General features: G+C 40.2%; 1 protein-coding gene across 1 annotated transcript in view; it reads left to right on the forward strand.

The window, feature by feature from the left end:
• Nucleotides 1-14,769, forward strand: part of LOC108721037 (roundabout homolog 2) — a 123,761-nt gene that overhangs the window by 101,651 nt on the left and 7,341 nt on the right. Inside the window, exons 3-5 of the mRNA XM_018445350.1 lie at nt 8,077-8,230; nt 12,912-13,042; nt 14,331-14,597. Of these exons, the coding sequence (XP_018300852.1) occupies nt 8,077-8,230; nt 12,912-13,042; nt 14,331-14,597 (552 nt within the window). The remainder of the gene's footprint in view (nt 1-8,076; nt 8,231-12,911; nt 13,043-14,330; nt 14,598-14,769) is intronic.

Raw genomic sequence — 14,769 nt, forward strand, 5'->3', positions numbered from 1 at the left:
ACCGCCTGCTGTCTCATTACCACGGAGGATAAGGCTCGACCGCTTATCCCTTTGGACGAGTAGTTAAGAAACAGCGGGGATGGAAGGGGAAGAGGGAGAGTGCAATAAAACGGCAGGTTGAGGCAGCAGAGAGTATAACGGCGACCAGCGGCTCGTTTTCTCTGGAATATCGTTTTTTGAGAAACCAACTTTAGGATGGACCGTAAAGCGCTTTGTGAGCCCCATTTATTAAGCCTTTTTTCAGAGAAGATCACTATAAAGTACTTTACATATTTGCCGAAATAGCGAATAAAATGGCTATTATGTATTAACGTTTTAATATAAAGCATTATACTCTTTGACATTAAATTTCAGAAATATGTAAACCTATAAACGACAGACGCTTCTATTTCTTTCTTGTTTCTCTTTTTCTCTCTCTCTCTCTCCCTTTTTTTTAATTCCAAGCGAATTTTAATTTAACGAAAGTTCGCGAGATACTTCGAGGCACAATCTTTTGTTAAAAATTTGTTAAGAAACGACTCGGGTATAAAGTGTCGGCGCATTACAACGTGCTTTGCGGAGAAACTACCGCCGAGAGATTTTACGTTGAAAGTGTATCGTCGCAGTTCTCGCAGATTCGTCGTTAGGGCTGTTGATAACTTTTCACCGAGAAACGATGAGCCTCGTTACACCCAGCTGATGCGACACGCTATACATATAGCGGGCGTAATATCGTCTCGCGCGGCCGGGGATTAAAGGCCGGGGGAGAAAGAGGGTTGAATCGAAGGAGAGAACGACGAAAAGTCGGACGAGGCTCTCAAGTTCGACGAAATAAGAGCGGGCCGATTACAGTCGGAGCTTTACGAGCTTTAAAGCATCGAATGCTCGTACCCACCGGAGATAACCCATCGCGCTTTACTCGCGTACACGCGCGTAGTTTTCCTCTCCGCCCCTTCCTCTCCCACCCACCTCCACCCCCTCCGTCGCGTAAACGTCGTTATTACGGAAACGTGGATCGCGTCCCAAGACGACGACGCGGCAGCCGCCTCCACCGCCTCCATTGCCTCGCGCTTCGGTGCCTACTTGTACCTAATTGGACTGGAAGCACGTATAAACTTGGATTAGATTTCGCTGGAGCGACTCACTCGCCGCCAACTGCCGGCAACTAGCGTCTTTAACTTCCGCCCAGCGTTTGCTCGCGAAAGAGACAGAGAGGAAAGAGAGAGACAGGAAGAAACACGCGGAAACGTAGTCTTTCGCCGGCGGGCAGGAATCATCGTGCTCGAAAGACTTTAACGAAAGCGAGGAGCTTTAGGTACTATTAGCGCGATATCTCGAGCCCGCCATTCAGACTCGATTAGAGAGAGAGTGAGCGTGAGAGCAGGAAGAAAGGAGAGAGAGAGAGAGAAAGAGAGAGAATCGAATGACGACGTCCATTCGAGCGCTTAACGTAACGTCGACGAATGGCCAACTAAGTAATTGCCCGACTGGAATTATCCTGCGAACGAGGGACCGAAAGCGACGTGACGGACGTTGATGAGTGCGATCGTCGATACCGCAAACGGAGACGCAAATCTCGAGTTAATTGGACTCGGTGATCGGGTAAGAGGGAAGCTGCTGTTCGAAATGGCTCCCTCATAAAATGACATTTTAATAGGACAATTATGAAGTTTTGTGTGTTAAAAACAGTGAGGCCTATCATAAAGTTTTAAAATGTTACAAATTTTTATCTTTATATATTTTTACTTCCAGTATGGATAGATTCTTCCAAATATCGGAAGATAATTTTTGTTTGATAAAAAATTAATATTTTTTTACAAAACTTGACATCAAATTTTTAATATATTCACATTGCATAAAATAAAATTCATCTAAAGTTACAGAATATACGCTTACGATTCGTGAATGTATTATTCATTATGAATTTTTATGTTTAAAATGATTAGATGTTACAAGAGATATTAGGACATTACAAACCAAATTTTTATCTTCACATTTTATTTCCAATGTGAATAGATTCGTTCAAATATCGAAAGACAATTTTTATTTGACAAAAAGTTAATCGTCCGCATATTTTTTATAACTTTTGACATAAAATTTTTAATATATTCAGATTGTATAAAATAAAATTCATGTAAAGCTAGAAAATATTCACCTATGACTCGCGAAAGTTTTATTCATCATAAATTTTTAGGTTAAAAATAGTGAGATGCTGCAAGAAATATTAGAATATTACAGACCAAATATTTTCTTCACATTCTATTTTATAATATATAGAATAGAAATAGAAATAGATCATTCAAATATCGAAAATAATTTTGTTTGGAAACATTAATTGTCCGGATTTTTATTATAATTTTTTATTCATTTTTTACCATATTCACATTGAATAAAATAAGATCCATGTAAAACTAGAAAATACCATATACGACTCGCGAAAGTTTTATTTATTATGAACTTTTATATTAAAAATATTGAAATATTATTGGAGATATTAAAATACAAACCAAGTTTTTATCTTTACATTTTATTTCCAATATAAACTATAAATTCGTTCAAATATGGAAATACAATTTTTGTTTGATAAAAAAATTAATCGTTCACGCATTTTTTTACCATCTTTTGTTATCCAATTTTTAATATATTTACATTGAATAAAATAAGATATGTAAAGAATATATACGCTTAGAATTCGCAAAGGTTTTATTCATATCTTCTAATATTTATGTTAAAAGTCAACCTGTTTAAATCAAGTAGGATCCCGAGAGAGGATCGTTGATTTCCCATAGAGAAGCTGTGTACACCGCATGAACACCCCGTATCTTGTCGACGCTAATAGTGCCAAAGTTTGGTCGTTTCGCCTCTCTGTTTTGCGACACGTTTCTTCCTGACCAACGACCCCCACGACGAAGTTTTGCCTTGTCTAAACATTTCGGCGAAAGTGACGCGCTCGCCCGTGTTGCGCGACAATGTTGCGATTTCTTGTCGCATAATTGGGGCCGGATCGTTAGACATTCGTTATTCGACTGGATGCACGCTTCATTAAAGCGTATTCAGTACGATGATAATACGGCGTCATCGAAATTTGGTCGATACTCCCGGCTGGAAACCATTAGCCACGATCGCCTACAATACCAAATTAACGGCATTACACAGAAGGGAAGTGGCGATGTGTGTGAACTCCCGTGTATACGCGTGTATTCCCGGTGTCTGCGCGCACGTGTACGAGACGTAACAACGTGCGTGTGTGGTTTACGGCAGCTAACGATCCGCGACGCCGGGATATATGGTCGCGGTGTTCATGCCGATTGTAGGAACGGCGCTTCCGACGCGAACCGATAAAATGATTTCTCTTTTCCCTCTTTTTTTTCCTCTTTGCGGCTCGAACTGTGAAATATCGATTATGCGCGGTCGTTGGCACAGAAAACACACTCGGGGATTCGGCGGCGGGATGCCCGGGAGTGCTGCGATGATATCGATCGCTCGCGTAGGGAGACGCAGCTCGCTCGCGGAGGGAAGCCTTTCGACGCGATCAGTAAATCGCGCTCCGAACCAGCGCGAGTTAATTCCCGTGGTCGATTGTGGGGCTGTTCATCCCGCAGGACCAAAAAGCGCCACGTAACTAGCCGGGTATCGATAGAGATCCTTGAGCAAGAGATTGAACATCGTACGTTTGGTTCACCATATTTTTTTAAGAACTGTTTGAAATAGAATAAGATAAATCATGCATCTATCTCGTTTCATCTTAAGCAGGTTCTGAAAAACATGATGGACCAACCGTATGGTGTCCAGTCTCTTTCGAGGATTTCTAGGATTCACCAATCAAAAGTTGTCTAAACGGTGTCTAATCTGTTGATCGAACATGTGATACCTAATGTCTTGAGGATCTCTAGGTATCTCTAGAGATCTTCAAGTAGGAGATTGGACACCGTTTAGATAACTTCTGATTGGTACACCATATTTTTCAAATCTTGCTTAAGATGGAATGAGATCCGTGAATATCTCATTCCATCTTATGCATAATCCATCTCATTCTACCTTAAGCAGGTCCTCAAAAATACGGCGGACCAAACATAAAAATGGTATCCAGTCTCTTACTTAAGGATCTAGGTAGCTCGAGCCGATCGCGCGTCTCTGAACCGTGCGAGATCGCGTGAGAGTCGGGTAGGCACGCGGTTTGGCGTTTCGCGGTATAAATAAAGCGCTCCTTAACGTCGCGCCATTCCTATATGTAAATGCAAGCGCAGATACGTAGTAGACATCAACGACCAGATAATTTCGCCCAGCGCGCGGTCTAATTTTAGACTCGCGGCTCCGATACGCCCGTGTAATGTCGCGACATTCGCGCGCGCACCGCCCGACCGTGTCACATTATCGATTCAAGTAATCCCGCTCTATGTAAATGTAAACGAGATACGCGACGCACGAGATTGAGATTTTCTTCGGCGACCACGCGCCGCGCCGACCGGCTGACGATGACCGCTGTAAAATGTGCTGTTGCAAAGGTACACTGGCGGTGACTGGCGCTAACGAGAACAGTTCCAGTAATATTTTAATCTGCACATATTGATAAATATTGATAAATCTAGACACTACGCTAAAAATATAAAATGATACCGTAAATTGTATTATGATCACTTTTATCAGTCTTTATTTAATTTTCTTATTATTTAGTTTTCTTATTTCAGGAAATTACAGAAACCTGGCTGGAAAATTGATTGTGTAGTAGATATAATATAAATACACTGTAATTAACATAATAGCACAATATTTTTCCCGTTTGATAAAAACAATGGTCCATATTTACATCTCACTTTTGTAGATAAATAAGCGTATTTATTCTGTGATTCTGTAATACATTTAACTCAAGAATAGTTCGACTTTTTATAAATCACTTGAGGCGTTTTACTCTTCAATTAAAATTATTATTATTAATAACACATTATATATTATTGATTGTTTTCAATTTATTGATATTAGAGAACATTATGGATATTTAATCACAATCTTCTGCAAAAAATATATATTTTAAAAAATGAAACCGAGTGATTTATTATGAGACACAGTTTTTTTTAAATAAATATTTTAATTAATGTAACGCTTTTTTATTGTGGGTTTTCAATAGAATTGCATCTACTTGAAGATTTCTAAAGCATAGTTTAGGCGTGTCACATCTATTATGTAATTTTACTTTAACTTACATTTTGAAATTTTAAAATTTTATTATGATTTTAAAAAAATTATATTTACTCTTAATATTAAAATTTTGTGAAGAATTTAATTGTTTATATTTTTAATTGGAGTAATTTTTTTGTAGAATTTTTTTGAAGTAATAATTGTAAAGAAAATAAGTTTTTCCTTTCTTCTGATGAATTTAGCACTTACAACATTTCACTTTGACATGTCTAATAAGTTATTTAAAAAAAATATGTTAAACGATATCCACACAAAACAATATTTTACAATAATACACATTTTTTTATCGCTGAGAAGTAAAAATACCGCCGATGATTATTCTCGAGTTAATATTCATAAATGTTAACGTTCTATAAAATTATAATGTTCATTTGATACTACCATGTCTCTTGATGCTAACTCTACGGTATTTATCGGATAATGAAATAGAGATTAATAGTTTCAAGTTAAATATACGATGAAATAATTCTGTTATTGAAATATTATTACACTGAGAAGAAAATACTTAAAATTTATTTATGTGAAATATATTTATTTCACTGAAATAAATATTGATTTAAATACGGCGAAATAAAATTTCATTTTTAGCAAATAAGCCATCTATTTTATATTTTTACAATTATTGAAATATATTTCACAGAAATGTATATTTTGTATTGTAATCAAATTTTTTTATAACTAATAAATTTTTATAACAAATAAATTTCGAAGAAAATGTCATAAATAATATTTGCTTCGCAATACTTATATTTTTCTCTCAATATATTAACTCTCATTACACACGATTGGATTATTTATGTTCTGCACACTTCTTTTCTTCGAAAAACTATAATAGAAGCATCAAATAATTAGTTATAACATTTATATATAATTCTTTTAAATACGCAACCTAAGTACTTTTTAAAAATGTTAAAGTACATGCAAGAATTACTTACCTAATAATTTTTGTATATTTATTTAACATGATGAAAATTAATCGTGGAGTACACTGAAAAAAATGCATGTAATTTTACATGGAAATTACATATTCATAACTGGAAAATAACCTAAATATGATTAGAAATTTACTGGAAATTAAATTTCCAATCATATTTAGGTAATTTTCCAGTCATGAATAAAGTACTGGAAAATCATCGTATATACTAAGAGTTAAAAAAAAGTAAGTTAAGTGTCTCGCAATTGCTGTAATCGATTTTAGAAATCCGTTTTACGCTCTTATTTCGCATGCGCATTTATCCACGGTTATCTTATATATCCTTTTAGATTGAGACAGTAGAAGTCTCGAATAATCCCGAAACCCCAGGCTATAAAGAGCGCGCCTGATCCCGATCCTGATCCTGATTTCGTATGCACCATGTACCTATTTACGTGACGTATACCTGGCCCACGGCAGCACAATCCTCATTTTTCACGTTGCCGCGTGCGCGCACGTAGCCTATGGGATTCACGTAAATTCGGTATATACCGTATAAGGTACACAGGCAACCGCGGAGGATTGGGTGAGCGAAGTACGTAGAAAGAGGAGGGGGATGAGGGTGGTCTCGACCTCCCGCGTACGTCACTCCCGGGGAAAGTTTACAGAGTGCCACTGCGACACGGCGAAAGGGGTTGAAAGCTGGACCCGGGACCGGAGCGACTCGAGGACGATGAAGCCGATCCCTTTATCTCCCTCTCCTCGTTTTCTGAGAAATTGCGTTACATTTGATTTACCGTCGGAATCGTTAGGGTCTCGGGACCTGAGATAGCGACCCACGTTTTTCAAACCGTCCTTGCCGTCTATGAAAGCGACCTTTCTTCTGATAGGAGCTCTTTCTTTCCCTCCCCCTCCTTCCTTCATTTGACTCTCCCTCTTTCGTCCTCTTTCCATTCAATTCGTAGCTTCCAGGCTGGCACGCGGCAGGCTTCGTGCTCGCGCTACGTGTTTCCCGTATACTCATTCCATAGTCATTCCACGCTTAACCCGGTAATGCATTCGATGGTATGCATCTTCGTTTCCTTATATATCGTACAATTTTGTAATTTTTGATCTACTATTCAAATATAGGTCTTAATCTATTCCCGAGACGACACGATTTAGAATTCTCCTGTTAACGGAGGAATAATGTCGACCTCTAAATATTTTCACATTTATATAAATATATATCGCTTATTCTCCTCCTTCCTCTTTGCATTCTTACAAAGACTGAATAGGCGTCTAGTTCTTTTCACACACAAATTTCTAAAGACGCATGAGTATTCTGGAAATATTCTCCTTTGGAAATAGCTGCTGTTTGAGTTTTCCTTATCCGAATACTTTTCAAGTAATTTTAGTGAAATATTGAGAGATCTTTCCTAGAAAATGGAAATGTAAACAAACGTTATCGAATAAAATCAATATTACAGTGCTGCGATTTTGACAAAGAAATTATTCACACATGAAATCCGACTAGAATAACGAGACGTTTTGGTCATCCAAGAACAATCTGTTCTTTTTTTTTTTCGGTGTTCCAAACCCGTCGCGGGTATTTGAAATTCATTTTAGTTTGTCCTAGTTCCACATTCTCTCGGTACACGAGCGAAAAATCGGATGACTTTTGTGAAAGCTTGTTAAAACTTCAGAGCGCGCTTCAAACTGAACGTAGTTATGGCACTCTCAATAAGTAAGTCGATATCAGAATGATTCGATAAAATGACGTCGTTAATAAAGGATGAAAAAAATATAAGTGTAAAAACGCCCTACTTTCATTCTTTTTTTTTTTTTTTTTTAAAAAGGAAAAACAAAAAAAGATCAAACGTTCTCTTGCTTCCTGTTGTCCCAGTTGCGCGCGGAAGTATTGTCCTCGCCCCAGACAGACAACTAGCAACGTAGTGTCTTTTGTAATGCAGCGGTGCATCATCGTGACGGGTTGTTGTCTGTTGCAGTGCTGCGGGATGAGTTTCGCGCGGAGCCACAGAACACGAGGGTCGCCGCCGGGGAGACGGCTTTGCTGGAGTGCGGACCGCCTCGCGGCCATCCGGAACCAACCCTCCATTGGAAGAGGAACGGTCACATAATAGACCTGGAAGCGACAAAACGGTGAGCTTTCTTTGTGACCCGCGGTCCCGTCCCTTTGAATTTCGCTCGACACACCGCGACGGCCGAAAACGTAACGAAATTGCACGCCTGACGCGCAGCGAAAAAGCGTAATGATTAAATGCGGGGTCGACTATTTTGCCGGCGGACCACGGGATCCTCTTTTCCCCTCTTTTTGGAACTTGGGAACCCATCGCCGTGCGGAGACGCAACTCCGGCGAATTGCAGCAGCAGCTGCCGACTGCTTGAAAATGACTTTAAGCCGCGAGCTTCCTTTACTTCTGCCTGCCTTTGTCCGATTGTCGTCCGACTCGCTGGCACTAAGCGGACAAGACAAACGTTCACTCTAGATGGTTACACCGAATGTTGCAATGTTACTAAATAAACTGAAGGGGACGCGCGACCGTTGCAATAAACATAAGCAAGTAAATGGCAGTAATTAAATCCAAAATAAACTGGAAAATAAGCACCGAGTGTTCCGACGCGCCTCGTTACTCTGGTACGGCGATTAATTTGATCTTGTCTCGAATGAATGATAAAACAATAATAAATATACCCTCCGTTCGCAATTTGCGGATTCTTTAAAAGCGCGAACGCATCCGCCGTCGCATCCGCTTCAAACCCGCCCATTTCCGATTAAATTGCAACGTCGCGCCACCACACAGGAGAGAGCCTTCCATATATGGGAATTTTGCGTTGTGTGTCTCCATACGCAATAATGTCGCGGCAGTAAGAGCAACTTTTACGCTCGCAGGATTACGGCCGGGAAATCTACTTTTATAGATGTGAGAGAGTGGAGACAGCAGAGAGAAAGGGACGGACGGAACTCCGGATTAACTTAATTCTAACAGCGACGCGCCGGGGTAAAAGGGACGTCGCCAGAACAAAAAATATCGTATCAAATGCCGCCGCTAACGCAAATACGGACGGTTATCTCGCATTTGCCTGTGCTTTTTCGAAGTCCCGGTTTAAGGGGATGCTGGAATTGTCCTGTTTTACCGATCAAATGTGATTTATTTTCAGATCCTCCAACCTTTTTATTGCATTTACACCAGATTTAAAAATCCTTCTCCACAATTAAAGTGTAGACAAAACACACAGTGCGCAGGCAACAATTTCATACGAAAAACGAAAGGAAATTGAAAAATTGTAGTTGTCATCAGCTTCTGTAGTCGACTCGTGACAATATGTGTTGCATATAAGAGTTTTAGACTTTGTACGTTTGAAATAAGCTTAGATTGCACTCGAAATTACATGAAAGAACATTACTATGCTTGTAGAAATGTGTTAAGGACTTCAGTATAAGAGGATGAGGAAATCTGAAAATTTCATTTGTGTGCTACGAGTGAAATCGGTGTGAGGAGTAAAACAGAGCAGTAATTGTGCCTAGTAATAGGTATCGGATCTCGCAAAAGATGGTGCTGCAATATGTTAGATAAGGACAGATGTACATATGTGTTTAAGTAAGACAGAACAATAATGTGAGAAACTGAGTTTGGAGTTAAAAAGACTGTATTATCGATATCGATCAAGTAAAGCCGTCGCTCCAGCAGTTCATATTTTAATTGTGGAAAAGGATTTTTAAATCTGTGTATAAATATGTATATATAAGCAGTTAAAAAAATACTTATTTGAAAAATAATCAGTAAAACAGGATCTTCTTAAGGCCGGTATTCATAGTTGATTTTTATATTTGAGATTATATTTATTTTGAATATTATATACAGTTTTAAGATGTCATAAGTGAATCAGAGGGTTGTATCAGCATCTTAAAATATTACTTAAGATATTACTTACGGTCTTAAAGTAAAAACGGACTATGAATACTGCTCTAAATGTAGATTCCTCATGAAAATGAATTGAAGACTCATTTCGACACACGATACCTCAGTCAATATCATATTAAGATATCATATTACATGGCTAGTATTATTCGTTAAGATTAAACTTATTATAGCCTATCTATAATAAACCATTTTACGATTAAAGTTGAAAAAGAGATGACAAATTAAATTAACCGCATCCATTTATCGGCTCGGAGTTAAACATCATCCATTTCTATTCGCGGTGCTCGATGACGCATTGAATATCTCTGCATTTAACGCTGTCACTGATATTTTCATCAATCGGAAGTAAATCCGTTGCGCGATGTGTCAATAAAATTTCCCACTGAGGCTTATCGGTTTAATAATAAATCACGCAATAATATTTGACATATAACAAAGCGTGTAATCGCGGGAGGTATGCACTGTATTTACCTACGTCTCGACGATTACGTTAGCCGAAAGCGTGTTATAGCCGAACGAGAAACAGGGGAGACCCGCAACTCGCCTTCGTGCAGGAATCGGCGCATAAATTCGGCGGGGTACGAATTTACCCTTTCTCCCTCTTCTTCCTTTCCCTCATCCGTCTCTCTATCTCTCTCTTTCTCTCTCTCTTCCTCCAGGATCAAGCTTTTAAGCGTACGCTTGCGCGAGCCACCTCGTTGTAACGACCCGGCACACTTCCGCGCTCCTCCGTCTGCCATTCGTATCTCGGGAACGGGTGATTTTTTTTCTCCCCCGAATCCCCGTGGATCGACTCGATCAAACTTTCATGGGGCGCTGAACGTCTCTTAGTTTTTTTCGCGCCGCGATCCCGTTCTTTTCCCCTCATTCTTTCTCTCTCTTTCTTAGGAGGAATGTCGACAAACCCTCACGACCTCCCTTTCGATCGGCGAAACTCCGTCGGAGATAAGAAAAAAAAAAAGATTCTTATTACGAAAGTTCTCGAATGCATGATGAAAAAAAACACGGCTGGGGATTAAGGAGAAATTTATCCGCGGTGTTGCAGCGCGAAAGCGGGGTAAAAAAGTTGAGTACCTATAATTTATCGACTTAATAAATTATTAATTGATTTGCTCTACCATGATTACGATTTTTATTGCCCGTCATTTCGTCAGGTAAAAAAAGATTTTTATTATGAAAGTTTTCAAATACACGATGAAAAAAAAATCACGGCCGGGGATTAAGGAGAAATTTATCCACGATGTTGCAACGCGAGAGCGAGATAAAAGAGGTCGAATATAATTTATCGACTTAATAAATTACTAATTAATTAGTTCTGCCACGATTACGATTTTTATTCTCCGTCGTTCCGGACTATATCTCCGCCATATGGACTGTAATCTCTATACGGTTAGATTTTTCTATCTCGTGTAATTACTTCCATTTACACCGTCGCTTACAACCGTATTGTACACGTTGGCTTAACGCTCTCAGGGACCCGGCACATTCCTTCTTCTTTCTTTAATGGATTTCCATCCTCTATGGGACGCGATACCACGTTTTGACCCGGCACTCGAGGGCACGTGACATACGATTTTCCTTTTTTTACCCTCTGTTCCTTTCGGATTTCCAAGATGGTGTGAGGCGCAAAGTCGACGGAAGGCGAGAAATGGAGACATTTTTTTTTCCCCGATGAGGTCTCTCTCGCGCCTCGGAAAACGAAACGAAACGAAACTAACATAAGCGAAACTCGCACGCGCTCCGTTCGCTCGTTCGTTTCGACGGCTATTTTCCTCTCCTTCGTCTCGATCAATAGGGTACTCTCCTCCGTTGCGGCGGCCCGCGGAAACTCCCCCCGTCTCCTCCCGTTCCCTTCCCCCTATTCTCCCCCTTGTTTCTCTTCCTCTATCACCGCCATCCGTCCCCGTGCCGGATTTACCGATGGAAGCCCGAAGCCGCGATAAATTAGGACAACCGATAGGAATTAAATCCGGCCGTATCGGAACGTCGAGACCGCGCTTCTCTCCTCCGCTCTCTTCACTCTCCTCTCTCATCGAAGCGCGCGAAACCTGGTAAAACGGGACACGGAGAGCGATGGAAGAATGGTAGCGCGGCGAAGAGGGGAGAGAGGAGGTTAAGGGGGAGAGCTGGAGAGAGGAAGGGGAGAGGTAATCGAGCACCACCGACGCGAAAATTAATTGACACTATAAATTAGAGAGCGCGATCGAGAGCTATCGATCGATTCGCGTCGTCGCGAACATCGTTCTCCATACGCGCGATATTGTGCATGTGCACCCCCCTCAACGAGACGGCCGTTTAATCTCGCGACCGCCGACGCGGGGAAGAATCGATCCCTCGGGTAAGGACGGCTTGGGAATGTCAAGTACGCAGTCTTGAGTACGCGCCTTCGCGCGCCTTATTCCCTCGCATAAATAATATCAGGACGGTAAGGAGAAGAAGAGACGAAAGGGGAGGTAAAGGGCGCGTTACGGAAACCCCGTCGTTCTCGAAAGTTCCTCTTCCCTGGTGAAGGAAACCGGGCCGGGTAAGACAAACTGCGTCTCCTGGAACGGAACGATTAAACATATGGGGAGGGGGGAGGGGAGTGCACGAAATTGTCTCGCGACAGTTCGCGCGAAAAACGATCTTTCGCCCTCGCCCGTTCTCAAGTTACGAAACTTGGGTAACATAATACGATAATAATGTATTACGATAATAAATATATGTATTATGTGATAACATGAAGTATAGGGAACATTACTGGACCATTTACGTCTTCTCCCCGACGACGCTCGAGGCGCTTAAAGACGCGGTCGATCTCAGCAGACGGAAATTAATCGTCGTAATTTTCGTCGCCGCCGCTCTTATCGAATGGGAAACGTCGCGCGTCTTGATTAATCGTTCATCGACCGTTTCAGGATAACCCTCGTGGACGGGGGTAACCTAATGATATCTGACGTGAGGCCAGCCGATCATGGCAAATACCAGTGCATCGCCGAAAACATGGTCGGCACTAAGGAGTCTGCGGTAGCGATCCTCACAGTTCATGGTAAGAATCATGATAGATACACGGCAAAACATAAAACAGTAAGACATATAAGCAGTACATAAATTAGCCAATCACAATAAAGAACGTAAAACAATAATGTAGGTATATATAGAAAAATATCATTCTATTGCTAAGAAAAGTGATCAATTAATTTTTTCCTTTTAAGTAACTATTATTTTTAATAAAAAATATTTAATTGATAATAATCTTAAAATATATTTGTTAAAGGTTTTAGAAGTACTTATTATATACTCAAAACAAGAATTTCTTTTCTTTGGAAGAATTATGAAATTTTATGGAAGAAGCGATTTTATATGATAAGCAAATCTTTATTTTAATTTAATAATCTTGATTAAAAAATATTAAACTTATGTATTAAAATTCGAAAAATTTTTTTGAATAAATTTAATTGCGATGAACTTATGATAGAATCGCGAATATATAAACTTTTGAAATATTTGAAATAAGTAATTACTGTTTTTCTGTGTGTAAGCAGTAGCAAATCAAAAAACGTTGATTTGTTTACTTTTCTTGTCTGTCGCTTACATTTTTGAATGTACTACAGGTTTAAACGTTACCAAAAGTTCGTAATACGAACATATCCTATTTCCCCCCGCATCCCTTTGCGATTAAGACTAAGAGACCAAACACGGATTCGTAGACACCATTGAGCTTAGCTCGGTTTAGCGCTGCACACTTAACGCTAATCCTGATTGTCCGATAAGTACTTTTCGTCTCGCGTGGCATGATTGTGTTAAGTCTCAAATTTAAATAAAATATTTAAGAGAAAACTAATGATTAAAATATTGCTTTACAGCTTACTCGACACCGTCAATCATTTTAACAATTTACAACCGTTGTATGACATAATTAATTGTTGCACTTGCGTTCTATTTTGTTCCAGCTTTATCGTCTTTTCAATATTGCTCTAATTTGACAGACAATTCAGTACATATTGAAAATAAACAAAATAAAATTGTTATCGGTCATCTTTTAATTCAGAGCAGCATTATGTATTCATAACGTCGTTATTAATGCAACGTTTTAATGCATTCGTCTACTTATGATTTATTACTAAAATGTTATTTGTTCTTTCAAACCGACTGATCAATCGCGGTAACCAAACTACATTAAATAAATAACGTCAGCGTGTCAATTTGTGACCACAGAGCCGTTCAGAATCCGATGAAAAGCCGCGGAACGTAATTCGGAATATAGACCAAACCTCTTTCCACCCCTTCGGGCGCTATCGGGATTTTCCAACCAAATCCTCGCTCTGTCTTTACAGTGAAGCCATACTTCCTGGCTATGCCGTCGAACCAAACGATTCTCGTGGAACAGACGGCGGAGTTCGCCTGCAGGGTGGGTGGCGACCCGGAGCCGGAGATCTTGTGGCGTCGAAACGACGGCAAGATGCCGATAGGCCGGGCGCACATTCTCAATGACAAAAGTTTACACATCGAGCGGGTGAACCCCCAGGACCAGGGGACGTACATCTGCGACGCGGAGAACGGCGTCGGTGCGATATCAGCGAGCGCCACTCTTACCGTGCACTGTGAGTACTAATCCTCCCTCTGTCACTTGCCCCGTCCTCCCTGTACTCGAGGATCCGCTCGACCGTGAAATTAATTACGCGCTCGGTGTACGATTATCATGACGAGTGAAGGGGGTGCCAGAGAACAGGGCAGACGCGCATTATCACCGCATATCAAGCCCCGCAATGTGCA

Source organism: Mycetomoellerius zeteki, unplaced genomic scaffold, assembly GCF_001594055.1.
Source record: "Mycetomoellerius zeteki isolate Tzet28-1 unplaced genomic scaffold, Tzet1.0 scaffold158, whole genome shotgun sequence".
NCBI lineage: Eukaryota > Metazoa > Arthropoda > Insecta > Hymenoptera > Formicidae > Mycetomoellerius > Mycetomoellerius zeteki.